The 27,085-nt window shown below is 52.2% G+C and overlaps 2 protein-coding genes across 2 annotated transcripts; one reads left to right on the forward strand and one right to left on the reverse strand.

The window, feature by feature from the left end:
* Positions 1–1,769: 1,769 nt before the first annotated feature.
* ankrd34a (ankyrin repeat domain 34A) lies at positions 1,770–11,653 on the reverse strand. Its single transcript, XM_088904949.1, has 2 exons — positions 11,610–11,653; positions 1,770–3,512 (listed from the first exon to the last, which is right to left on the reverse strand). Exon 2 carries the CDS (start codon positions 3,444–3,446, stop codon positions 1,839–1,841), a length of 1,608 nt encoding a protein of 535 aa, XP_088761075.1. The 5' UTR covers positions 3,447–3,512; positions 11,610–11,653; the 3' UTR covers positions 1,770–1,838.
* A 4,977-nt stretch (positions 11,654–16,630) lies between these two features.
* Positions 16,631–26,402, forward strand: polr3glb (RNA polymerase III subunit GL b). The gene is made up of 8 exons (XM_088905594.1): positions 16,631–16,700; positions 18,023–18,166; positions 20,296–20,425; positions 20,788–20,856; positions 22,241–22,297; positions 23,638–23,708; positions 24,039–24,152; positions 24,513–26,402. Exons 2-8 carry the CDS (start codon positions 18,047–18,049, stop codon positions 24,597–24,599), a joined length of 648 nt encoding a protein of 215 aa, XP_088761720.1. The 5' UTR covers positions 16,631–16,700; positions 18,023–18,046; the 3' UTR covers positions 24,600–26,402.
* The last annotated feature ends 683 nt before the right edge of the window (positions 26,403–27,085 follow it).

Here is a 27,085-nt window from a genome sequence, read left to right on the forward strand (position 1 = left end):
GCAGTTCCCAATCCTGCTCCTGGAGGCCCACGCGCCTCCGCGTTTTCATTCCAGCCCAGCTTCAGTCCTGAACTGAAGCCTTAATTGAACTAATAGGTTGTTTGATTGGAACATTTGCCAGTTTCATCTTGCTTAGGAAAAGCAATAAATACAGAGCACCCTTCAACATGTTTAAGAGCTGAAAACGGCCAAACAGTTCAAGTTCATCCAGTTATTAAATCAATTAAGGGTTTGATTGTGTGACTGAGGTGGGCTGGAGCAGATCCTGGCAGGAGTGTGGGTTCAGCAGGACAGGGACTGGGAACTCCTCAGCGGAGACCATGTCTTACTTCAAGCTCCCCTGAGGTCTTTGGTACAAGTTACAACTGTAAGCCCCCCCCCTCTCCATCTACGACACTCGTCTCTCCCAGTACATCTAGGGTTACGTTCTCTGCCATCCTGGGCATTCCCCATTGCTCTCGAGGTGCTCATCTCCACCACTACTCTATCCCAGCACCTCCTCGCTGTGCCATTGTGCAGCCCTACCCATTCCGAATCTCCTGCGCTCTGCACGGGCCAGATCCTTCACCCAGCGGGCTGCACAGCTCCGTCACTTGCCGACAATCAGGCGAGGGTGAACTCTGGGATCGTTCTCAACATCCCGATCGGCAGAGCCTCAAGACGAAGGTGTGAGAGTAATCTCTCCCTGACTTTGGAGGACTGTTTTCCTCCCCTTTAAAAAAACGCCCTCCCCCGGGGACACATGACCCTTCCGCGCGCGAATCTGGCTGGCAGCGCCCGGGTTCGGCCCTCAGCTTCTTGATCATGGCCGAAATCTCAGTTTGGGGGTTTTCCCATTTACTCTGGGAAAAGGGTTAAAAAAATCTACTCTTACACACAAAAAACATTTATCCCTCAACCTGGTTTGGCAAGACATTCAATACAATTCTTATAGCACTGCAGTGTGCTGAGGGATTTAAATATATTTGATTCTATTCAGCATAAAATTTATGTTCCACCTCCCCCCACTATTTCAAGTGCCAAAGCCAAAATGCAAGGAACTGCCGATCGCGTCTGCTAGACTCTTTATATAACCTGATATCACCCTCCGTTTAAGTTACTTTTGGAAATTTGCTTTTTCAGGACAGAAACAAAAAGAAACCGGAAGCCAATTTGTTTTTCAGCTTGCATCACAGATCACCTTTGCTCGGAGGCCAGATAGAAAAAAAAATTGCTACCGGATGAACCGGATCGCCAAACCGAATGTCACGGACGTCCAAAGGGACTAACCGTGGGGCGCAAGAGAGCGGAAAAGACCCATATGCGTAGCGGCGAGACGGGAAAAAGGCCCGGGCTCATAGTGCAAAGAGTTCAGGAATGCCGTATAGAAACCTATGCCCTCAGGGAGCGGACGTGGGGCGCCCTGGTGCTAGGGGGGTCTCAGGACATCCGAACGTCAATGCTGAGCCTGGACAGAGTGCAAGACCCGGAAATATATAGCCCAAGGGAAAGAGAGGGACAGGAAGGACAGCAGACCGGAAACCAGGGACAGGACAGAGAAGGAGCGCCCTCTGGCTGCAGAGGGCGTGACACCGAACAGCTCTGGAATTTTCATCCAGACAGCTCCCGGAATTTCAGGGGACTTTCGGGGAATTTCAGGTTTCCTCCCAGAAAAAGCGAGCAGAGACGTTGATCCTAGTTCGGGTATCCCTCCAGGGGGGTTTCGGTGTACAAGTGTTAGTCCTATTCCAGGGTCTGGGAAGAAAGGTTTCTGTGGAAAAACGGGTCAGCGGGAATGTGGGTCCTAGAATCCGAAGGAGACCCGGATGAGAGACGCGGGCCGTCTCCGCGGGGGGCTCTCAGTCCCCCGTGAACTCGATCATCTTCTCGGCCAGAATCTCCTGGAAGTTGTAGAGCTGCTTCATCTGCTCCGTCTGCATGGAGTGCCTCCGTGTCAGCTTCTTCTTCAGCTTGGACTCGCCGCGCTTGGGGGAGCTGGGCGCCACCGGCACCAGGATCTTGTGGCCCGAGTGCACGGGGGAGGGGGGTCTCCCGTTGGCCCGGATGTCGGGGATGGGCCTCTGGGGGTTCACGTTCAGCGGGGGCAGGAACCCGGGGCGGGTGTGGGAGATGTGGTCCAGCAGCAGCGTGCCGGACCCCCGCCGCTCCAGCAGCCCCGGGGGTCTCCTGCGCATGGTGAGGGGCGAGACGGAATTGGGGATGCTCTCCAGGGATTCCCGGGAGGAGCTGGTGAGCAAGGAGAGGGGGGAGGCGTTGTACTTGCGGCGTTCCACCGAAACCCGGCCGGAATCGGGGGATCCGGGGATGGACTCCGGGCAGAGGTGGGTGTCGGACTCGTAGTGGTCCATCCGGGTCAGTTTGGGGTGGGCCACGCCACCCCGGGCCCCGGCCGGCGCCGAGCCGGCTGCCTCCTGGGATTCGGGGGCGGTGTTCCTCCGGTAGAGCACCTGGTGCTGCTGGACCTTGTCGGCCCAGGAGGAGCCGTAGAGGGCGGCGCAGTCTTCCGAGCAGGAGCGGTCCTTGAGCATGGGGGAGCAGGGGTCGTGCGTCTCGATGCTGTGCCTACGGGACAGGACGGGCCGGCTGGGGCCGGAGATGCACAGGCCGTTCATCTCCGAGACGACCCTCTCGCCTTCCTCCGACTCCGCCACGGCCTCCCCCTCCCTCTCCGGCCTGTCCGGGGGGCCGCCGCTCAGCGCCGAGGGAGCCACCAGCCCCCAGGGCTCGGAGTTGAGCCTCTTCAGCAGCTTGTGCGGGGGGGGGCCTCTCCTGTCCCCCGGCGGCCGAGCGGAGGGCAGGGGGAGGGCGGAGGTGAGGGCGAAGCTGAAGATGCCCTCCTCCTCCTCCTTCTCGCTGCCCGGCGAGGCCGAGGTGCGGATCTCCACCTCGGAGGGCGACATGCAGCCCCCCGGCGAGAGCTTGTCGTCGACGCCCGGCGAGGGGGGGGAGTTGAGGTACTGCTTGGTCTTTTTGGTGCCCGAGGGGGAGGTGTCGGTGGTGATGATGATCACCTCCTTGCCCTTGGCCTTGCAGGCGTCCAGCAGGATCTGCAGGGTCTCCCGGTCGCCCTTGTTGATGGCGTGGACCAGCGCCGAGGAGCCCGAGTAGTCCTTCAGGCTGGGGTCGGCCCCGTGCTCCAGGAGCAGGGAGACCACCTCCTTGCCCGCCCGCTCGGCGCAGGCGTGCATCAGCGCCGTCCGGCCCGACTTGTCCGGGATGTTGGGGTCGGCCCCCTTCTCCAGCAGGTAGCGGACCATCTTGGTCCGGTTCTGGGGGTCCTCGTAGCTGGCCAGGCAGGCGGCGGCCACGGGCGTCTCCCCGCGCTCGTTCCCCTCGTTGATGTAGGCGCCCCCCTCCAGCAGCAGCCGGGCCAGCCGCAGCTTGCCCTGGAAGACGGCCTTCAGGAGGGCGTTGCCCTCCCTGTGGAGGGCCCCCCCGTCCCCCATGGCACCCGCCGGCCTGGGTCAGCGAAGCCGGGTCATCCTGGCCCAAGCAGGAGAAGCAGGAAACACCTGGAACAGAAGGAGGAGCAGAGCGAGGTCGGTGGGTGGGGGCAGGCTTCTCGGGCAGCAGCTCACAAAGAGTGGCTAGAGAGTCCGAACAAGTCTAAGTGGAGCAGAACGTTCGCGGTTAGTGGCATGCACTCCCGAATCGAAAATCCACACACACACACACACACACACACACCCTGGACAGGACACCAGTCCATCACAGGGCACGCACGCACGCACGCGCACACACACACACACCATAATAAAGGCATGAATCTCCTGAAGGCTATTTTAAAGCTCTCTGTTGAAGCTGATCAGTGAGACTGACAATTAAAAGCACGGACATTAGCAATTTTGGCATTATCGTCCTCTGAAAAAGCTAGCCGAGTGCATTTGGAAGTTCTCTTTTTGCACAGATGCTTGCTTGACAGCTGTCCTGTGTGAAAAGGTTTAAGACAATCTCCAGTTCACAGAACTGCCCGTACTGATATTGCCTGCAGAAATAAAGCAGAACGGCGACATCACATTCGCTGAGAAACCTGCAGGAATGATGAAGACAGCAGCTGGTGTAGTTATGGGACAGTAGTGGCACAGCAGCAGGTCTGGGGTGTCTCAGCCCCTGGTGTAGCCCAAGACAATCCTCTCTCTTCAACACCCAGCCCCCCGTCCCCCCAAATGCACACCCTTTAAATGTCAAACCAAACTTAATTACTCAGGTGAGAACCCTTAAGTGGTTGACCAATGAATCATTTTTCCTCCGTGTGGCAATTTTCAAGCAATTTAGAGGCAGTGTAACAGCCTGTGAAAAATCAGAAATCCTTTCTCCCAAACCGGTTCTACTCATTCCTACTCCTGGGCCACCTGTTCTGGAAAATCGAGGGGGGTCTCGACGTTTCACCTCGGGGTGGCCCAAGCAGTGACAGATGGGGGGAGGCAGAGAAGCCAAGGCAACCGGCTGGGGAAAAACCGGGAGAGGGCGGATTATCCCGACCGCTCCTTTAACTCGGAGGAATGTCTCCACTTGTATAGCTGCAGCTTCCCCGTCCTCCTCCGGGAGCACAGGAGTGTAGCTTGGCAGCACACCCTGCGAGGCAGTTCCTTCTTCCTTCCAAGCAGTGACTGCTAAGTGATAACCGAGACACCCTGGGTCATTCACAGCCACCGCTGCAAGGAAGCCAAATTAACAGAGAGGCCTGTCACGGGGCTCGGCTGGGAGATTGGCTTTTAAATTGATATTGCCTTCGGCATGTTGTGAACGACCATGGCCGCCTACTGAGAGCCATTTCCTGTCCGAGATAAAATAACCCCAATCCGACAGCGAGGAAAAAGGGAGAGATAAGGAATGCAAACGCGTCTGAAACTTTTCCTGGGTTTTCTTTTTGTAAGTGCAGTTCTGGACTGCTTTAAGCATAAGACTTCCAGGCCACTGCTCACAGTGACCAGTGCTCATACAGACCCGATCAGCTGAATAAATTCCTTGCTTAACATCACAGGAATGCTTTGCCATTCATGAAATATTGCATGTTTGGTCACTGGTGGTAAATTGATCCACCGACCCAATCCAGCTGTTAATTTTACTTGGAATTGTCAATTGTTTTTCTTTTGTTAACCTTCTTGTTAACCAACAAGACCTGGCTCTCTGGCAACGATTCTTGGCAAAGATGCCGTGCTGCGTGGGAGACGCGTAGACACGTTCCTCTAACATGCCCACCTGCAGAGCTCGGCGATGCCTGACTGCCAGCAAGCGCTCCGCCCAGCCCAGCGGGAGAGGGAGTACCGATTGGAAGGGATTCGCGTCCCGCGCTGACATCACTGCTAGCTTTGCAACCACCTGATTGGTTGCAGGAACTGCTGTCCTAACAACACAGAGGACACTGGAAGACTCATCCCCTTTCCACTGCAGCTCTGAACCAGCTGTAGGCAAACTCCCCCTGATGGAGGTTTGTAGCCACTGCATCTAATCGCCTTTTCTGGCTGTGTGGGCATGTGCAATTTCAAGGGTGGGAAAACAGAGAATAATGACAATGTAGCACACATTCCTTCCTTACACAGCCGTATCAATGTAATTGCATTACGAGCAGATACAGTATGACGGAAATGGACGCAGTCTAATTCCATCCCTGGTACTCTGGCATTTGTAAGGCTCAGCCCAGGCTTAGAGAAAGACAGGACTACAGCCGCCCTGGCAGTTCATCAGCAAAGAACCCAAAATGAGCAGGAGCTGCTCATGGAGGTGAGGGCACAAGCAGTACCTACAGCAAAGGGCCTGGGGTCAGAAGACTTTGTTAACGAGAATACATCGTTAGTCTGCACATCTAACCAGAACAGTAGGAAATAGTTCCCTACTATCAAAGGGAAACTGTTACTGTCTTCTATTCCATTCACTCACAACTGTTCTTTATAATTACATTATTATATTATATTATATTATATTATATTTAGTATTTTGTAACAGGACATATTTACATCTGGCTAAATTCCTCTCCTGGTCTATACACTCCGACATTCCTACAGCTGTCCTTTAATTCCACCGGTGAAGTCATCCTGCCCTTCTCCACCTCCTCTGCTCGCAGTGTGACTCCGGTGGCGGCCGCGCTCGGAGGGGTTGGTGTAAGATACCTTGGGACCCCTGGGGAGGACCAGCGCTGTACAAATTCAAGAATCTCTGGCGTGCTCAGCGGTTGAAAAAGTGAGATCTGCTTCAATTCCCCCGTGAGCCACAATCCTTCAGGTCTCATAGGTGCAGTAATACATCAGCCTCTGGCAGAATGCGCACAGCCTCATTTGTGTGCAAGAGTCCGAGTGCTTTTGACAAATGTACGTCTACATTGCCCATCCTGAGGTTTCTGCAGAGGAGCAGACTTAGAAGGTCTTTCTTCCTTTTACAATATTCTTATAGAACACTGCTTTTAAAACGTTTGGTCACTGTGTTCAAAAATGGGATATTGCTGTCCTGGGAGGAGGGGAACAAGTCAATCGACCCCTGTCTTACAAGGACAGGCTGAGAGCACTTAATGTCTTCAGTTTCGAACCGAGGAACTTCCAACGTATCCAAAGTATCAACATTCAGGCGTGAACCAGGGATCACAAAAAAAAACTGCACAGCAGAGCATTTAAAACTGGGAACACTTCTTTACCCAAAGGGTGGTGGAAGCATGGAACAAGCTACCCTGCCATGCTGTTGAAAGTGAGAACTTGGTTCCTCTCAATAAACAGCTTGATGAGATCCTGGAGTCAGTTAACTACTTAATACCATACAGGCTAGATGGGCCACATGGCTCCTCTCATGTGTAATGAATGTGTAATGTTCTTGTACTGAATATTCAAAATCTGATTCCGAGCCAAATTCAACCAGTGAGTTACTTTAGGGTCCGCAATGAGAAAGGAAGCAGAGGGCAAAAATAAAAATGAAGAGAGTACATTTAAGACAGAAATTGTGTAAGGCATTTCATTACACAAAGAGTGGTGGTTGTCTGGCACAAGCTTCCCCAAGCCAATACAGTTCTTAATTATTGGTACAGAAATGAGCAACAGGAATAGTCACATTTTTACATTCTTGTGTATGTCATACGAAATTACATCATGCCTGGATTCTGAATGCAAGGTTGCTGAATATGATAATTAGTTTGTCCATTCATCCAGTTTTCTAACCACTTTTTTCTAACCATTTTCTATTCAGGGTCACGGGGGGAGCTGGAGCCTATCCCGGCAATCAGGGGGCGCAAGACAGACTACATCCTGGTCAAGATGCCAGTCCATCATGGGGCACACGCAGGCACTCACACCAGGGCCAATGTTTCCAGAAGCCAATTAACCCACCGGCAGGCCTTTGGACTGATGTAGGAAACCCATGCAAACCCAGAGAGAACATGCAAACTCCACACAGACAGCACCCCAGGTCTGGAATTGAGCCCAGGACACCAGAGCTGAGAGGCAGCAATGCTGACCCCTGATCAATTCGTCCTATTAATAATTAATAACCGTGGAACACAACCGCAGCAGGCTCTCGGCTGAGCGGCTTGGAAAGCAAGTCGTTTGAATCCAAGACTGCCCTCCCCGTCTCTGAGAGTCGCTGGCCTGGCCTGACCTTCCTCCGCTCGCCGGATTGGATCAGATCCCCAGCCTAGCGGGCTGGCTGACACACACACAGGATGAAACCAGCTCTTCTGCGCAAAGCCCCCCCCCTCGTCCTTCCTGCCTTCCCAGTCGGTTCCCCCGGGACGGGCCTTCCATTCTGCTGAGCGCTGCGGGGTCGGGATCGGTATTCCGCGCTCCGCTCGAGACGCAGGGCCGGAATCGGTGGGGAGAGAGAGAGCCGGCGCCCCAGCGCAGCGCCGCTGTCCACCCTGCTCAGCGCCCTTCTGAGCCCGCGCGAGGAGGAGAAGATTGCTTTCTGTGCCGGCGGGCGGAACAGAGACGTGAACGAAAAGTCTCAATCTTCGCCATTCCCCCTCGCTCCCTCTCCCCCTCCCTCTCCCCCTCGCTCTCCTTCTCTCTCTCTCTCTCGCACATCTTGTCTCAGCAGGCTCTCGGTGCAGAAAAGAGGCTTCCAGACAGGGATCAAGGAGAGCTATTTGCAGCTCCTTCTCTCCTTCCTCCTCTGTGTTTCAGGTTTTCCTCGCCTCAGTCTCTCCATTTCGTGAGCCCCTCGCACAGCTGACTCCAGACAGCCCCCCGAGTCCTTCTCCAGCTTTTCCTGTTTAGAGTAACACCCCCCCCCCCCCCCCCACGACTCTCTCCCTCTTCCTCTCCCCCCAGTTCCATTTCAGCTCTGCGGGCTCTGAAGACAGGAAGAAACTGTTCTGTCACCCCGGAGGTGGGGGGGGGGGGGGGTGTCATCACAGACTGCAGGGAGGGGGGCAGTGTAGAACGCAGGGTTATTCCAAGCAGCAGTGCAATCCAGCAGCTTTTTGCCCGTCAGAGCCCTTATTAAATAATACCCATTCAGCCTGTGCATCCCATGAGCTCCCAAGATCCAAATCGGGCCCGATTGATCGGCTGATCGGCCATCTCCGTTTCCCCAGCTCCGGGAAAAGATCGCACCTGGCTTTTCTGTTCAGGAGTCATTTACCCTGGGACGTGAGAGTGCGTGTGGCGTCACGCCTGGCTCCAGTGCCCCTGACAGAGCCCCGGGCCTGCTCCTGCGTTGATCTGCTTGACGTGGGTTTCGTCCCGCGGCCCAGAGGCATGCTGGTAGGTCAGGAGGCTTCTGGGAAAATTGGCCCTGGTGCGGGGGTGCGTGTCTGTCTGCCCTGCGATGGAGTGGTGTCCAGTCCAGGGTGTGTCCTGGCTCGTACCTGGTGCTTGCTCTGGGTTGCTCTTGGCCATCAGTGGTCATCTGGATACTGAAGTCAATGGTGGACTTGAATCCAAAGAAATCCGGCCCTATGGATGGCCCAGTAATGGGTGCTCGGAGAAATGGGAGTGCCCAACGGATACAGGGAAGAAAAAGAAGGAGATTTTCCAGGAGAGCATTTCTCCCCGGGGGATGAACCCGGATCGCTGAGCAGCGCGGCTGGGCGCGGACACGCCACGAGCTGGGAAGGGGCAGGAGATCCGTGGCGCTCGTCGGGAGAGACGGATCAGCCAGGGACAGGGGGAGTTCTGAAGTGAGAACCGGGGAGTGAGAGGCGCAGGGACAGGGGGGTTTGCCTGACGGAAGGAGGGAAGTCGAAAAGCAGGAGCTCTCTGGGAACGGGAGGAGAAGGCCGGGACGTGTGGAGCGGACCTGTGTCCCGGCGGATCTAACCAGGCTGTTGATGAGTAGCCCTCGGCTTCTCTCTCCTCTCCATCACCATCGAGGTCTCCTGGCCCCCCCAATCCCCCGTTCAAACTGTCCTTCTTAATCGGGAAGATGCTGTGCCCTACCCGGCTCTCAGGCAACCGCTCGGATACACAGTCACCCAGGAAGACGCAGGGCTGTCAGGTCCTCAGTCCTTGTGCTGCTCTCAATTCATTAGAGCTGATTATTGGCTAATTGGCTAAAATGAGCCAATCTGTCACTGTGACTTGGTTGTACGCCAGCGCTGATGTAAAGAGGCCGGCAAAATTGGATGGAACAGTTCACTCTGGGACCTGACCTGCCTCCGATGCCGGCGCTGATTTGAAGAGAGCTCCGTCCCCTCTGTGTTCCTGAACAGAGGCGTCCGGGGCACCCTGACCGACAGAGGATGTCCTGTGCCGAACCCAGTGGACAACCCCCACCACCACAGCAGGCCAGTGTATGTGTGTGTCTATGCAGAACCCGACGCTTTGAACAGGGGAATCGTTAGGACTGACGCATGACGCGCAGACGAGCTGCCCCCCCCCCCCCCAGCCCGCGGGCCTCAGACGCCTCAAGCCCACTGGAGATGACAGCCTTGCACCCACGGGCCCCGAGAAGCTCGGAGCTTCAGCCAGAGGCTCTGCAGCTGTGAGGTACTGAACAAAAACACAGTTCCACTGTGTTAAGGGACTAAAAGAATTTTTTGGGGGCCGTCACAAAAAAAAAGGATTTCTTGGTCGATGTTGTGGAATTATGAGTATAGAAATGAAGAAACACAAAGAAGAACATACGTTTCTCTCCTTCCTTCCTGTTTCCTCCATATCCTATCTGTATTGCCAACAGCCTCCCCTAGTCGGTGTTCTAAAGCAAATCGCACAGGAAGTCGACACCACAGACGATTGGCAGATTTTGGCGAAATAAGGAGATACGGAGGGAGGTGTGAGCCGGAGGCCGGTCTGTACGCGGAGTCTGTCCCTCGCTCGCTGTGACGTGTCTTCCGCCTCCCGAAGCGCGAGCAGTGATAGGCGAGTTCCTGGCGCTGACGTCACAGAGCGTTCCAGGCGAAGGAACGCGTCTGCCTCTGCGCTTCAGTACACCTGCACCTGTACCCGCACGGAGCCCAGCGCAGCCTCCTTCCTCGGTTTTGTTTTTTGTGTAGTGTTGACAGGCTGGCGAGAGCCGGGCCGTGGAAAGAGCCACGAGCTGTCGCCCACCCTGCGTGGTGGAGCCGCGAGCATGCCTTTCAAGGCTTTGAGAAACGCAGTCAGGATGCGGCAGGCAGGATTTAGCCCGTGTAAAGAAACACCGAGATTTTCCAAAGGTATAACGTGTGTCATATTAAAGATCTTTATTCTGCACGAAAAAGAAAACGACAAGGATGATGATGATGATACCGTTGTTTGAGAAGGAAAAAAAAAAAGGTTATGCCGACCAGGTTTGCAGAAAGTCATTTTCTTAATGTTTAAAATCAAAGCGCGCTCCCATTGGAGCAACTATTTTTAGAACCCGATTCTGTCTTAAATCCCCTCCTCTCCCCCCCCAACCAACCAACCAACCAACCAACCATCACCCCCGCCAGAAGAAGTCACCCCGGAGAGTGACAGATCCGTCTGCGGCGGAGGCGAGCCTCCTGGCGGGCGAGCAGCGTTCCCCCAGCGCCAGGACGCCGAGCCCTCAAAGTTACAGCACGGCACCGCACCTCATGCCGGAGAACATCGTCGCTAGGCTGTACGGGCTATTAAAATTGCCCCCACACTCCGGCACGTTGGAAATTCGGGTGGCGGCGGCACACGGCGTTATGACAGATCGATCTGTCGCCCTGTAACAACGCAGGGACGGAGATCTTCGGTGCGGCTGTTGCGATTGCTTTAAGACGGCAATAATCCTATCCAGTAGGGAAAGAAGACCAACTTTTTTTTTTTTTAATTCGGGCAACATTATCGGACGTGATTTGGAATTAAACGTGGCGGCAATAAAAGCAGGTCCTTACTCGCAGGACAGCGGAAAGCCGAGCCGGTCGCAGAGAAGGCGTTTTGAAGTTCCGAAATCAGAGCGTAATTCAGGACCGCCGCATTCCGAAAATCGCAATTCTCGAGTAAATCGACCCTGCTTGGACACTTTAATACTCTATACGGCCGGCACGCATGTATCGCTCTAAGCGAGCTATATGTGATACCGTATACCGACACAAACCCGTGACATAACCAGTAGTTATGCGGGGGAAGTCGAGCAAAGATCCATCAGAAAGCAGAAAAGGTTATCGTTTTCATAAGTTCCTCAGCACGCCGTGATCGTTTCAGCCCCGGTGGGGACCCTACCATTAAAAATCCAGACCGAGCGCAATTCTCTCTTACCTCGCTGGCGGGGGGATCTGCGGTACTGCCGGTCAAGCTCCGCGCTCCGACAGCTCCTTCTGCTCGTGCTCCGCTGTATGCCGGCTTCAGTTCCTATTTGACAGCGCGTTCTGCATTTAGCTCGACTGTCTCACTCCCCTCCCTCCTCCCTCGCTTTCCCCGCACCAAACACCCCCCCCCCTCCCTCCATCACCACACACACACACACCTCCTCCTCCCCTCCGCACCCCACCGCAAGCATGCCTCCGGCGACCGGCAGTTTAGGGCAAGATGTGGCGTCGCTGCGGGGGAGGGAAACGAGGAGGTGGGAGACAGAGCTCCTCTCATCCGCCGCTGAACCGGTGGACTCCGCCGGAGCGCCGGGATACTGACCGCGATGACAGTGGAAAGGCTGCGGTCTGACGGTGCACTGGCCCCTGGGAGGGACTGTCACCCCCCTCGCCGTGGTTTTGGGGAGACACACCGGTGCCCCCAACGCCCTCCCAGCTGGTTAAAACGGCGCCGTAGGTTAAAAGACGGGTAGATACAGCATTGAAGCCGTTAAAAGCCTGGACTAAAAAAAAAAGTTTCTGGCACACAGAGAATGTGATTTATTTATTTGCAGGATGGTGGGGTTTTTTATACTAAATACTCTGGGGCGAATATCCTATGTCTGGGTTTCCTCGCTGGAGCCGAGACTTCAGTAAAGCCTGAAGTGGGCTACGTCCGGCGGGACAGCTGCAGGAGATTCTGTTCAAGACGCGCGGTGCCATTACAGAAAAGCACATACAGTGTTCAAGAGTTCCGTTCTCCTCTGTTCAAGCGCTTTCTTACGGGCTGAGTGTCACGTCTTTGAGCACACAGAGACAGAAGTGTGGGTTTTAAGCTCACAGCCGCGGTCGGGGTGAAGTTTGGCCAAGCCGAATGCTTCAGTTTAAAGGTGTCTCGTTTCGGTAACCTTCATTTCTTACCGGCTGGAGACTGGGATTGTTCTGGAAGCTTTGCCCTCGACCCGGGATCGCTTCCTGTGTGATCGCCGAAGCGCGTGACGCGTTCGATCGAGTGGGCTCCGCGATCGCGCGCAACGGAAACACCCGCACCCCCACGGCTCTCCCAGCCCCCGCGTGCCCGTTCGGATTTAATCGAGGCGGTTACCTTCCTAAACCGATCACCAATCACACGTGCCCCGAGTCTTTACAAACCTGATGATTCTAAGGCGCCGGAGTGGCTGGACTGAGGCTCTCCAGGACCAGTGCGGGTCACCCCCGGGTCACGCAGTACATGAGGGGGGGTGTGTTACTTGCTTTCTTATTTATACATTACCTCCCATCGGGAATCCAGTGCTGCTTGCAATCGCTTTTCCTATCATTCCGAATTTGTTCGCAGTGCGGGTTGTAGTATTCCTTAACTCACGCACACTGGACTAGAAACCAAAACGTGCTTGCTGCTGTGTGACTGTCAGCCCGACGTTCTCAGAGATGTTTCTTTCCCAGTGTGACCCTCAGGAAAGATTACTGCGGGGCACCTCCAGCATTCCGGGTTTGCAAAATAACTCGGGGCTTTCTCAATGCTCTGCATTGCTTAGAATATACTTTCATACACCTTACTCTGTTTTTACCCTGATCTCACTATGGTTTAGTGCACTGTGCTAAGCAGCTATATCACCCTGCAATTTACAGCTGGCAGCCCACTGGAGCTCAGCAAGTGTGAGCTTGTTCAGTAGCTGGGTGGGAGACTCCTGGGTGAGCTGAGGCTGCTGCTGGAAGAGGTGTTAGTGGGGCCAGTAGCGGGTGCTCACCCTGCAGTCTGTGTGGGTCCTAATGCCCCAGTATAGTCATGGGCACATTCTATTGTAAAAAGGCCCCATCTTTTGGATGAGATGTAAAACAGAGGTCCTGACTCTCTGTGGTCATTAAAAATCCCAGGGTGTTTCTTGAAAAGAGTTGGGGTGTTATCCAGTTCAGGCCCATGTGGGAGCCGGAGCTTATCCCAGCAAGCAACGGGCACAGGACAGGGTACGCCCTGGACTCACCCCAGGGCCAGTTTTCCCAGAAGCTTATTAACCCATGTTGTTAGACTGCAGGAGGAAACAGGAGCACCTGCAGGAAACCCATGTGAACAAGAGGAAAACATGCAAACTCCACACAGACAGCACCCCAGGTCTGGAATTGAACCCAGGACACCAGAGTACCAGTCGTGAGGCACCTCGGTCAAAACGCATCCCTCCACGCTGGCGCGGGCCTCTTGGGGGTCGTTGTCGCTGGTCGCTGCGATCCCAGTGACTGAAGTGCCTTTGGTTTTTTAACACCCGGCAGCGCTCGTGGCGAGAAACACCCGAGGGCGTGACCTGTCAGCGCGGGGGATGGCTAAGAGCAGACTTGGGGTCCCCTCGCCCTCCACCCCACCCCCAGTTTACCCCCACCCTGCCGGCGCTGCGGCAGGACTGAGGACGTCCAGCCGCTGTCGGTAAACTGCGCAGCCAAGAGTCCGACGGCCGACAAGCAGGTTCCCAAACTCCGGGAATCGGACTTTTCGGCTTTCAATATCTGGGGGCGGCAGCGCCTATGGACAGCGCAGGACACGACTGGGGGCGACAACTCCGCCTGTCCGCTCAGCACGTACTGGACATGTGACGAGGGGAGGTGATACCAGAAACCTTCCGAGACTAGCGAAACACGAAGCTAGTGGAAGTGCATTTAAAAGCCGATGCTAGGAAACACGTCTATATACAGAAACCGGTCTTGGGGTTTTCTTTCGTCACTTTTGGTAGTCCCACACTCCCACCACCCTTTGTGTAAAGAGGTGCCCCCCGCCTTCTCTGCCTCGTCCGCGCAATTTCCAGTTCTGCCCCCGTGTTCGTGTAGCACCGTTCACGGACCTGGCATTGACTTTGATCACCGCCTCACCCTGCGTGCGCTCCCTGCGTTTCAACCTGCAAGAACGGGGGGCACCTGTTTACACAAAGGGGGGTGGGAGTGTGGAACAAGCTGGCCGGCCATCCTGTTTTTTTTCCTAAGAAACAGCTCGATGAGACACTCGACTACAAACAAAGAAAAGGACTCAGAGGGGCCAAATAGGCTTTCTCTCGTTTGTAGCCGTTCTAGTGTTGAATCCACACTCTCAGACAGCTGTACAAGCCACGAGTGAACATTCCCACTGGCGGAGATCCTACAATGGCCTCCAGTGAAATATTACAGCCATCTGTGACGGGCACACAATTCCCTATCGCTTTCATAGTGATCTCGTTGCCTTAAGTTGCCGTGCCTCACAAAAAAAACAATAAAGAAGGCCTTTTGATATCATTAGCGCTTATTTTAATTTGCGTCTAATGGTTTTGGGAGCGGTAGAAAACGCTCGCCCGCGAATCATATCCGTTTACAGCACGGCAGGGATAGAGTCTGACTCTAAATCTGACTCCCGTCACAGGGAGGTATGGGGGGGGCAGAAAATAACAATTGTATTCTCAGATGGTATAAATACCAATTTAGAAACAGCGGCGCTTCTAGTGAACATTGGCTGTCAGTTTCTATGGCAACGGGCTTGCAGGATTCCAGCAGAAGCGTTCCCACGGTGACACGCGCATGCCGCCGCAAGCAAAGCTCCTTTTTTTTTTACGTCCCAGGTTCTCGCCGGGAAGGAGAGGAGTTATTTGATTTTAATCAACAAGGCCGAGGCTTAACAGCGCTCCGTTGTCACTGGCGTGAGGGGGGAGGGCGTGCGGGTTATGCCCTCCACTCCACACACACGCACACACACACGCACACACTGAGAAAGAGAGAGCTGCGTCGTGTTAATCTGTCAGACCCTCGTGGGTTCGGCGCTGGAAATGTGTGTTTTCTTGTGACGTCTTAAAAGGTGGAGGGGGGAATCGTTACAGGGGCAGAGGACAGCGCTCGGCAGATGTACAGCACACGCAGGGCTCCCCAAGAGCTTGATTAACCCGGCTGGCCGGCTTCAAAACTGGCAGCACCTAATGAACAGCAGCAGGTCCAATCCACGCGTGCCGTTTTATAACTTGACGCTGCTGCCTTCGAAGGCGGGGGGAGGACTTTTTCCGGTTAATTTTACGCATTTCCACCCTGTTTTGAGTTTGAAGCTGAAAGCGCTGCAATAAAAATGGTATAACGTTGTGCGATTAAACTGCTTACTGCTGGTGCTTGGAATACAAAAGCATAAGAAAAGCGACAAACGGGGAATCTGGACCCGCCTCATTCGATTGATTGCTGTAATCCCGGACCTGGAGGGCTGTCTGTGTGGAGTTTGCATGTTCTCCCTGTGTTTTTTTTGTGAGTTTTCTCCGGGGGATCCGGTTTCCTCCCTCGGACATGCTGGTGGGTTAATTGGTTTCTGTAAACAGATGGCCCTGGTGTGAGTGTTTGTATCTGTGCGTGTCCTGAGTGGACAGGGTGTATCCCGCCTTGTGCCCGTTGCTTGCTGGGATACGCCCCGGCTCTCCGCGACCCTGTGTGTTTCATTCGAAGTGAGATATCGGTGGAGGATTTTGAAGTGGCGTGGGTGTGCCCCCTCTCCCAGCCCACACCGAACCCCGAACCCCGAACCCGAACCCTGCCCTGGGCTTTGCCGGAGGCGGGGATGTTAGCGGCCCAATGCGCCGTGCTGCGGCACTGTACTTCCAGCCGTCACCGGCAGAGGGCAGGCTGTCGTAACGCCCTCAAACGGTCAGCGTCTCAAATCAGTTCTTCAAAAAAAAAACCGAAGACAAAAAGTCCATCTCTTTCGTCTGTTCAGCCAAATTAATTAGCCATCATCAGAGAAGAAAAGTAAAGCAGAGCAAGTGCGCGGAAAGCTCGTCATGTATTCTTCTGCGAGGTTTGCATCCGTCATGGACAACAATCATCAATAATTTTTGCACAAAAAAATAAATAAATGTTGGTCTGTTTTATTCTGTAAAAGGTACCAGTTCGAAATTACCTCAATAAGGTTGATCGCGTTTAATGCACTTTTAGTAGTGTATGAGACACCAATACCTGTAACCCTGATATAGGAACCATAGTTGCCAGGAACCAGTTGTGATCAGGAGAATGTGTCGGTCAGGGCGCTATTCAGCAGCGGCACCAGAAGGCTTTGGTGTTATGTGATTCGTGGAGTAAGGTAAAAATTTATACAACACGTGCAGAATGCGCAAACTTTGGGTTTACAGTTTACAGAAATGAGGGCAAGACAAAACTGTGTTTATCCCTTGCGGTTAGGAACTTTGGAAGTTAAATAAGTACAAAGTACTGCTCATGTTTCTCACAACACCGATGAGTATACTTCAGTGCATTTTTAGAATTGGTTACTAACATTCCCCGAGAGAATTTCGGTTATGTGCTTACACGTCTAAGGTGGTTATCAAAATAGTCTCGCAGAAAAATGCCTGTGCCAAAGGTCTTTAACAAGACTGTGGTTTGCGCCTAACTCCCATGTTCGACGGCCACGCGGTGTTTTGTTAGAAAAGATGGTTTGAATGTACCAAAATGCAAGGGAAACCCTCTAAAGGTCCAAATAAAATCGAAAGAAGGATGAAGCTGGGTAATTAGGGAGAGTGTCGAAACCACAGATTTGTAGATCGAAACAGATTTGTGCGTTAGAAAGTTGATACCCGGTCTGCTTCAGGCTACCGCTGCATGGGGAAACTCCAGCACACTGTAGAGTCCACTGTGACAACCAGCGTTCGTATCACCACGAACCTGCCCGTTAAACGTTTTTGTTTTTGTTCTGGTTGTACCCAGCTCGGAATATTTTAATAAAAAGAAGGTAAAAATTGCTTTATGAGTGCTTTAATTCACTGGTGTGCAGCAGAAACTGTACAGCGTGCTGAAAGTACTGAAGGATTAGCAACTTCCCTGAAGCGTCCCAGAGTCTGGCAAAACTAAAACTCGCCCGGTTTGAGTCAGCTGTGTGCCGCTGAGTCTACAGCCCCCGCTACATTTCTGCATAGTCCCGTTATATTGCTAACACAGTAAAGCTGTTTAATATGTTTTTTTTTTTAAATTTGTGTCCTGGAATATACCCCATCCATCTTCTAACCATTTCATCCAGTTCAGTGTCACATAGGAGCTGCAACAGGCACACGGCAGGGTACATCCTGGATGGGACATCAGTCCATCACCGGGCACACAGACACGCTCACACCAGGGCCAGTTCGCCCAGAAAACAGTTAACCCACCAGCATGTTGGACTGTGGGAGGAAACCCATGCCAACATGGGAAGAACATGCAAACTCCACACACACACAGCACCCCACGTCCGGATTTGAACCCGGAGCCCCGGCTCGGTCAGGCGGGAATGTTCACCAGTGTGCCACTGGGGCCGCCTGTTGAAATAATCGTGTGCTTGTCAAATCCACACCTCTTCCGTCTTCCGTGGGGGGTGGGGGGGTTAAGGATCGCGGGAGTGTGGGCGTCACCCCCTCTTCCTGTGCCCCCCTGCAGGGCTGCCCGCTGCGTGTGTTGGCGATGGCGGGCAGGGGCAGAGGCAGAGGCCGGGGTCAGATGTCCTTCAACGTGGAGGCCATGGGGCTGGGAAAGGGGGAGCCCCTTCCCCCTTCGACGCTACAGCCCACCCCCCTGTTCCCGGTGAGTATCGGCGATTATCGATCGTGAAGGGAAATTTCCTGTTGATCCACAATTTTTAGATTGATTCTCTGTATACATAAAAGTGTTTTATATTGTCTCATATGTCTGATACTTTATAATGCATTTCTAAAGCAAGGCAGCTTAAACTGTGTCACACGTAACTGTTTGAGACACTTTCTAGACGCAGCTTCAGTGAAACCCCACTGTCAAAAACTCCCTTTATGGACACTGACTTGCTCTCTTTTGCTTCTGCAAGTTCGCTCTCCGCTTAGCAACTTAGGGCTATGAGATATAGTCCTTCCTGGGCTCTGCTCTTCATGTGTGTGAATAAGAGCTTGATCACTTTCTCACTCGAACCCTGATCTCCGGGGAATATGTTCCTAACAACGGGCTGGCCCCATTATTGCCCAGTCGAACCCCAACCCCCCTTCTTATTCAAGCACTTGCTTCCACCTGGGTGTCGCCTTAAACTACTCGGGTTCAAATGCTTCTGAACCAAGTGATCTTTTATCCCCACAGCTACTAACCTGCTAACTTTGGTCAATTGCTTGTTTTTTAATGAATAATATTGTGAGATACAATTTTATCATTTATATTGAATAATCGATTGTATATTTTACTTTGTTTATATTTATCCATTTGTTATTTAATTATATTGATGTATTTTTTTCTTCTTATCACACGTGTCTCTCTTACTAACTGGTTCATTTTGCGCTAGATGAATTGTGTAGTATGGTGTGTCTTTTACCTGCCTGCAAAGCAAATTTCCCATCTGGGACAATAAAAGGACGAAAAAATGTAGGATTACAAGCTAGAGGTGGCTGTTTGGCCACAATTCCACTTTATGTTTGGAATCTCACTGGGTTGCCCAGTAGCTAATTAATGTAAAGAGCCTATACAGTTGTTTCTTGTGGGACGCCAGAGCATTTTCATGTTTAGGATAGTTTGCTCCAGGCACCCACCACCCTCTGTGTAAAGACGTGCCTCCTTTTTGCAGTCTTAAATGCACAAGTGTCATATGAACACGGAAATGAAAATCAGCCTCCCTTTGCACAGTTTATTTTTAGTGCTGCTTGTGTAGGTCTTCGCCTCAGCTCAGTGTGTGTGTTATTCGAACAGTCTAACTCTTGTCAGTTTTGGTGAGTTGTCTCATACTTTAACAGAATTGCGGGCTGCTTGCCTTCCCTGCAAGCACCCAGGGGATGCCTTAGTGATATTTTGGGTTTGCGGCACCTCGTTATCGAAAGGCAGTAGATGATCTTTTTCTTAAAAGGTTTGGAATACATACGTGTGGCAGGTGACAGGAGACTAGCCTGTTTCTCTGTAAATTGGGCCAACAGGTGACTGCAGTCCCTGAGCACTGAACTCCTGCAGACATTGCCAGAACCCTTCAAGAAACAAGCTAACCGCCTTTAAAGAAATGATGATCTATTATTTTAAATAACCAGTGCAGTTGTGTAATTCAGGTGTGGAATATGAACCAGCCATGGGCTCCCAGTCCTAGTCCTGGAGGCCCACACACCTGGTTTTCACTCCAGCTGAGCTTAATTAATTAATTGAAGCTGCCATTGAACTAACGAGTTGCATGCTAGTAGTACGTCTGCAACTGTCCACATGTTTAAAAGCTGAGAGCATTCAGCTGAAATTCATCATGTTGTTGAGGCAGTTAAGGTTCGATTGTGTAGTGGAGAGCCGGTGTGAGGGCTCCCAGGACCAGGATTGGCAACTCCTGCTCTAAAGTTCTAAAGAACCTCTAAAGAACGGGCTGTTCCTTGTGCCCAGAGCCTGACTGTTCCTTGTGCCCAGAGCCAGGCTGCAGCCCTGTTCCTTGTGCCCAGAGCCAGGCTGTTCCTTGTGCCCAGAGCCTGACTGTTCCTTGTGCCCAGAGCCAGGCTGTTCCTTGTGCCCAGAGCCTGACTGTTCCTTGTGCCCAGAGCCAGGCTGCGGCCCTGTCCCTTGTGCCCAGAGCCAGGCTGTTCCTTGTGCCCAGAGCCAGGCTGCGGCCCTGTTCCTTGTGCCCAGAGCCTGACTGTTCCTTGTGCCCAGAGCCAGGCTGCGGCCCTGTTCCTTGTGCCCAGAGCCAGGCTGTTCCTTGTGCCCAGAGCCTGACTGTTCCTTGTGCCCCACAGCCCATGGAGAACAAGCCGGTGCCCCTGCAGGCGGGCGAGGAGGCCGAGTACATGTTGGCACTGAAGCAGGAGCTCCGCGGCGCCATGAAGAACCTGCCCTATTTCGTGAGGCCCGCCGTGCCAAAGAAAGGTCAGTACCGCGGTGGGGGGGGGGTCCCGAAGCCCAGGGGCTGAGGGGGCATCTCTGACTTCTGAAAGCAGACTGTCAGGGCCTCTGCCGCGATCAGGATTTCCGAGCTGCAGGAGGGGCTGGTGCGAGTCCGGTGATGTCTTGGGGGCGCGTGCAGCTGCCCTCTGTGAAAACGAGGGCTTCAGGGCATGAGCCCTTCCTCTGGTTCAGCCGAGAGGTTCACACCGATGGGCTCTTTCTGACACGGCCCTGGACTGGCTGAGCCTGTCATCCTCTGCAGGGGTCGCTAAACTGATAAACTGTTGCGTTCGTCTTCCCCTGCTTACTGGCGCGTGCCTGTTGTGACTGTGCTTGTTTCGTAGATGTGGAGCGCTACTCTGACAAGTACCAGAGCTCAGAGCCGACGGACAACACCATCGAGTGGACACCTGGTGAGTTCTCTTCTGTGGGACAGCTGGGCGGTGTCTTGCAGCGTCATCTGAAGTACTGTTAGGCGCATCCTGGCTCCCTTCAAGAAACAGCCTGATAAGATCTTCCAATCAGGACAGGAGGCGCTCCTTTACACAGAGAGTGGCAGCAGTGTGGAACAAGCTACCCATCCATTTGGTGGAAGCTGATACTTTGGCGCCTTCCAAGAAACAGCTGGTTCAGATCTTTGGGTCAGTTAACTATTAACTCAGTCGGGCTTGATGGGGCCAATGTCTCCTCTCGTAATAATAATAATTGCTTACACTTAATATAGCACTTTTCTGGACACTCCACTCAAAGCGCTTTTGTAACCCTATGATCTTCAACTTCCTGTGGTTAGCAGATTTGAAAACTGCCTTTTCTGGTGGTGAAATTTTAATTTGTCTCATTTCTGTACATCCTTCTCCCAAGAAAGTGATGCACCGACATTGTGAAGGGAGACTCAAGTGGATGTGAAGCAGTGCATCTCACTGCTTGTAGTACATTTCAGTGCGTCATGGCTTGTGGGTGGCAGTCATTAAACTTACCCCTGTGTGTACCACAGGGACTTTCATAACGTGGTGTTAGAGTCTTTCTCTAATAGACCGCTTACAAAGGAACAAAATGTGACACATTTTTGATCAGTAGTAATCCAAGTGTCTCAATGAATACTGATTTACCCATTTAATAAAATAAAATAATAGCAATATTCCTTACACTTATATAGGACTCCTCTCCCCCACCACCAGTATGTAGTCCCCAACTGGAGGATGTGATGGCAGCCAGAGTGCGCCAGTCCACTCACCACACACCAGCTCTCAGAGGGGAAGAGAACAGAGTGATGGGGAAAACTAGGGCAGGACACCGGGGTAACACCCCTACTCTTTTTGAGAATTGCCCTGGGATTTTTAATGACCACAGAGAGTCAGGACCTGGGTCTCATCCAAAGAAAAGTACCATTTTTACAGTGTCCCCGTCACTATACTGGGGCATTAGGACTCACACAGACCGCAGGGTGAGCGCCCCCTAACACCTCTTCCAAGAGAACCCCTTAGCTTTCCCAGGAGTCTCCCATCCAGGCACTGACCAGGCTCACAGCTGCTGGGCTCCAGTGGGGCTGCCAGCTGGGAGCTGCAGGGTGGGCTAGTCGAGTTTCGGCAGTGTGATTGGTATGATTTCTCGGTATCCCCAGCTCAGCCGTGACGGATGCTGTGTGACGGATCACGTGTCGGTTGGGGCCTGTGGTCTCCGCTCCGGGGACATGCCAGCCGCCTCCGAAAGGTTTTTCCCGCGGCTTGGTGGCAGCGGTTTGTCGGGTCTGGGAGGGAGCGGCGATTGTAACTCCTTGTGCGCGCGTCTGTGTTTCAGACTGGAACCGGCTGCCCAGGGAGCTGCGGATCAGAGTGAGGAAGCCCCCGAAAGAGAGTGAGTACCCCAGGGGGCGGGCGCAGTGCTGGCATGGCATGGCCAAGGCAGGGGGCAGCGAGAGACCCCGAGACTGAGAGACCAGGGCTTCCCAGACAGTCCTGGCAATGCCTGTGTCTCCCAGTTGTCATTACGTGGCCAGCTCTCAGCTGCTGAGCCTCGTATACGGGTCTCATCCTGAGCTCGGACAGTCGGGGTGATCTTGTTTGTGCTGCGGGACTGACCCAGCGCTGCGTTACTGTGTGTATTGAGCTCAGTATAGGCTGAAGCTGCTCAAGGCTCTCTCCTGCTCTCCTGCAGCAGAGTTTCAGCTGTCAAGCGAAAGGTGAAAGGTGAAAGGTCAGCTGTCAAACAAAAGGTGAAAGTTCAGCTGTCACGCGAAAGGTGAAAGGCCTCACTTGAGCGTTCTGGCAGCTCAGCCCGCAGCTCGTCCTCCTTGCTGCTACCTTGTTTACCTTGGGTGGGCTCAGCAGCGACCCCGGTATGTTATTTTCCTCAAGGATGGGACCAGCAGTGTCCACAGCTGGGTCTTGTACCTGCAACCACTTGCTTTGTCCAAAGTCTCACCCGCTAATCCACGCTATCCCTTATCACTGAAGAGTAGCTAGTAGCTAATACAACAGTATTTTTATATTTCTGGGTTAGAAAGCATCAGCACTAATGAGTGCTTTTCAAACCACAATAAGGATAGTTACACAGTAAGGTGTAAATTCTCCAGGAATACACAGCGCCATATTCTGAGACTCAGAATGAGTCCGCAAAACATCTGGTGACATGAAGTGGCCCTATTACGCTGTAAACAAGCAGGCTTGTGAAAACATCTCCTTTAATCCGATAGAAATATGGCTCACGACTTCAAGACATTTCCGCCAACAAATACTCCTTACTTGTTAACTCTGCCTGCAGGTCACGTTGCAACATTTCTGCGGTGAAATGTCTGCAGCACAACCTGCACTTATTTGTTCGTACGGTTCAGTACGTCGGTCATTACGGGGACTAGTGAGCGGGAAGGGCCGCTTCACGTCGCGATTCTCACAAACTCTCGCTCTCGCCTGTGGAGAGACCAGGGCTTTGCGACAACAGGGCGACGTACGGTCCTTTCACACGGTTCACGATTTTGTGCTGAGTTCGGAATTTGTGAAATCTTTCCGTACAGGCCGTGAATTTGTTTTGTTACCGAGATTTAATAACCAATCTGAGCAACTGGGACTGGAGTTCCTCATTAAGGCAGTTATAAGCTAAGCCTCGGTGACGATCACAACAGGGCTGCTGGCCTCGGTCTGGAGTTGGTCCACGCTGTGCTGCTGGACTAATTCTCCACCACCTGTTGTCTCCCTCAGAGCCGTTGCAGGTCCCCAAGCGCAGCCAGCAGAAGCGCGTGGACAAGGAGGAGATCATCCGCAAACTGGAGGTGAGAACAGGACTGGACACAGGATGGAGCTCCTGCTTTAATTAGTTGACTGGGACTAGTTTTCTAATTGATTCCCTGTTGTTTATTGACATGCTTGGTGATCAGATCAGTTTCGTGGTTCTTACGTGATTGATTTCATTGGCTCATTTTTAATTGATCCTTTACGACTTGACCGTTATTGGTAAATTGATCCCTGCTGAGGAATTGATCTGTGTTTTACCGGTGTCGGTGTTTCTCAGCTCTAGTCCTGGGTCTGGATCCAGAGTCACCCACCTGGTCAGAACTATTGAAAGCCTCACAGTGCACTGATTTTGGTTTTTTGTGGTGCAGACACTTGAAAAGAAGGAGCAGGAGGTCAGCTCGGAGGAAGAGGAAGAGGAGAAGAAGCAGGAGGAGGAGGAGCAGGAGAACGAGGAAGAGTACGACGAGGAGGAATTTGAGGAGGTCAGGGAGCAGTGTCAAACATCTACTCTGACTCTGACACTGGTCATCCAGAAGAGAGCACTGACCCTGCGTCCCTTCCCCCTGACCGGCACCCAGCACAGAGCTCTGACCCTGTGTCCCTTCTCCCTGACTGGCACCCAGCACAGAGCTCTGACCCTGTGTCCCTTCTCCCTGACCGGCACCCAGCACAGAGCTCTGACCCTGTGTCCCTTCTCCCTGACCGGCACCCAGCACAGAGCTCTGACCCTGTGTCCCTTCTCCCTGACCGGCACCCAGCACAGAGCTCTGACCCTGTGTCCCTTCTCCCTGACCAGCACGCAGGACAGAGCACTGACCCTGTGTTTGTTTGTCCCCCTGCAGGAGACGGACTACGTCATGTCCTATTTCGACAACGGCGAGGACTTTGGGGCGGACAGCGACGACAACATGGACGAGGCCATTTACTGAAGCCAGCGGAAAGCCCGTATCTCCTCTTTGTTCTGGGTTGTTTAGGAGTGTGCCCTTTTTATTTTTTTTCTACGTGGGCAGCATTGTTTCATTCCTGGGCTGCCAGACTGATGGATGGTTTGCGGTCACAACAGATTTCCTGGCGGAGATACGTTTACCGTTGACCCTGAACTTCAGGCTGTTTCATTGGAACTTCAGAAAAGGTGAAAGGTCACAAAGGACAGAGGTCGACTTCCTTTCACCCTGATGGCCTGTTGGTTCGCATGTTCGGGGATCCTACAGTCTCGTTGTTGCAGTCTCTTCAGTCCCCCTGAGGGAATCCGCTCTTCAAAATGTCTTCAGCGGGCTTGATGTCCAGTTTTGTCCCTCCAGAGGAAAAGATTCCAGATGCCATTTTACATGTTCCTACAACAGATCCTTTTTATTCAAATGTTCTTTTATTTTCTTGTAAAACAGATGTTTTAAATCAAGGGTGTTTTTAAGGGTTTGGGAAGGTTTTCCAGTTTTTACTTATTTTAAGTCACAAAATTTTAAGCAAGTGCGGAGGTCGAATTGTACCAGCAGCAAAGCAAAGCCAGGTTCTGCAGAGTTTAGACTTCCCAGCAGGGGGAGCTATTGTCTTTTTGTAGGGTCTGGATGACATCAGTGTAGCCTTTCTAACAGCTGGTTAGTCCTTTAACCATCTAGGTGTAATATCATCTGGATCTGTGTACGTCTCACTGAATGTCTTTTTAAAAATCTCAAGTGTTTTAAATATTTTAACGCAGTTGATTCAATTTGCAAAATGACGTTTTAAAACCAGCCCTGGTTTTATTCTGTTTCTGCAGTAGATTAACCCGAGTGTGTAGCTGTAGTTTTTAAGAACTGCCACCAGCTGGTGGTGTCTGAAATGAGCTGTGTGCTCATTGCCTTCTGTTTGGATATAGGCACAATTTAAAATATCCCGCTGCCTTCAGACACACGACTTTTTAAACCGTTTTTAGATGCATTGCAGTCTTGTGTTTCTGAAATCTTTTAGGGTCAGGTGAAAGTAACAATGCGTGTTCATTCTCGGGCGTGTTTCTGGCAGAATAGCTTCCGCCACTTCAAACGATGAGGCGCGCCAGTGAACGAGGCCAGGCGTTTTCCGGAAAATGCCGAAGTTCGTGCGAATCGTTTCAATGCAACTTGGTGATTTGTAATTTCATTGAAGTTTGCTGAAACTGATGTGCTGCCGCTGATAAACGGCGTAGCTGCGTCGACATATAGCGAGATCTTTAATAACAATGTTCCTGCGCTGTTAAACTAATAACCCACATTTTGTTAATAGTATGGACACGCGCTGTGTCGTTAAATAAAAACGGTAACTTTTGACATTTCAGAGCTGAGTTTTCTTGAGAAGCGGATGATTCTAAATATTGAAGTGGACCAAGTGTTGGTGATGCACCGATTTTCCTAGTGCCTACGAATTGGAAAACGTTAAGATTTAGAAATGAAGGGTTTTGAAAAACACTGTTTTCGCTACCAGAAAGCACTGGCCCGGTGTATCAGAGAGAGAACTATTCATGCCTCGTTTTGGTGGTTTCCTCAGATATGGGACACCACGCGTGTTAATAAACTTTCTGTGAGAACACTGCGATTCAATGTAACACATGTAAATAAAACACTGCCCGGCTACTTCCTTCACCTCTTTGCCTCAAAGAGAGATTTTCGACATTTTTTTAAAGCATAATTTGGTTTGACACTTTGCATTTTAAAACTCGTAGATGTTTTTAAAGCCATTTTGTGTGGTTTTTAAATAAAACCTTTTACGAAAAAACAAAACCGTTGTCTTCGCTGCTGTCTCCTGTGACTGGACGCCGTGGTGTCGTGCCGACGGCTGTTTCGTGTACAAAAAAAAAGTAGATTTTCACGAGACAAAACTTTATTTGAGGGCTGCTTGAAATACCAGAGGGTGCAAATTTTTAACTACGGGTAAGATGTATAGCAGTTACGTGCCGACGTCACATGATGCATACAGTAGCAATTAATGTTGCAAGTCATGATTTTGCTGTCCCCACGACAGAGCATCAGAAGGATTACAGGTTAGGAGCCGAGTCAATGTTTGGTCTGATTGAACATTAGGCTCTTCGGATTTCATCTAGCTGTTTCTAGAACACTCAGCAGCACAATACAGACACCTGCCACTCTTTGAGTAAAGAGGGTCTTAGTCTAGTGCTAAGCGCAAGATTCTAAGTGCTAAGTGCAAAAAACACTTCCTTCCCATTTCCCCAAGCCCCTGTCTCCCTGCTGATCCTGAAGATCTGTCGGACCAGCTCCGCTGAGCCCTTTCGGGATATCGAACCCTGGCATCAAGTCACCTGGTGTGCGCCAGGTTTCTCCCTTCAGGACAGACAGGGGTGTCTGGGACAGGGGGTCGCTGGCCCTTTGTCACGCCTGCACCCTCCCTTAAAGAGATGGTACCGCTAGTTAGGCCTCACATAGATGACAGTGCTCAATTCTGGTGC

This window comes from Atractosteus spatula, chromosome 25, assembly GCF_055471065.1.
Source record: "Atractosteus spatula isolate fAtrSpa1 chromosome 25, fAtrSpa1.hap1, whole genome shotgun sequence".
Taxonomy (NCBI): Eukaryota; Metazoa; Chordata; class Actinopteri; order Semionotiformes; family Lepisosteidae; genus Atractosteus; species Atractosteus spatula.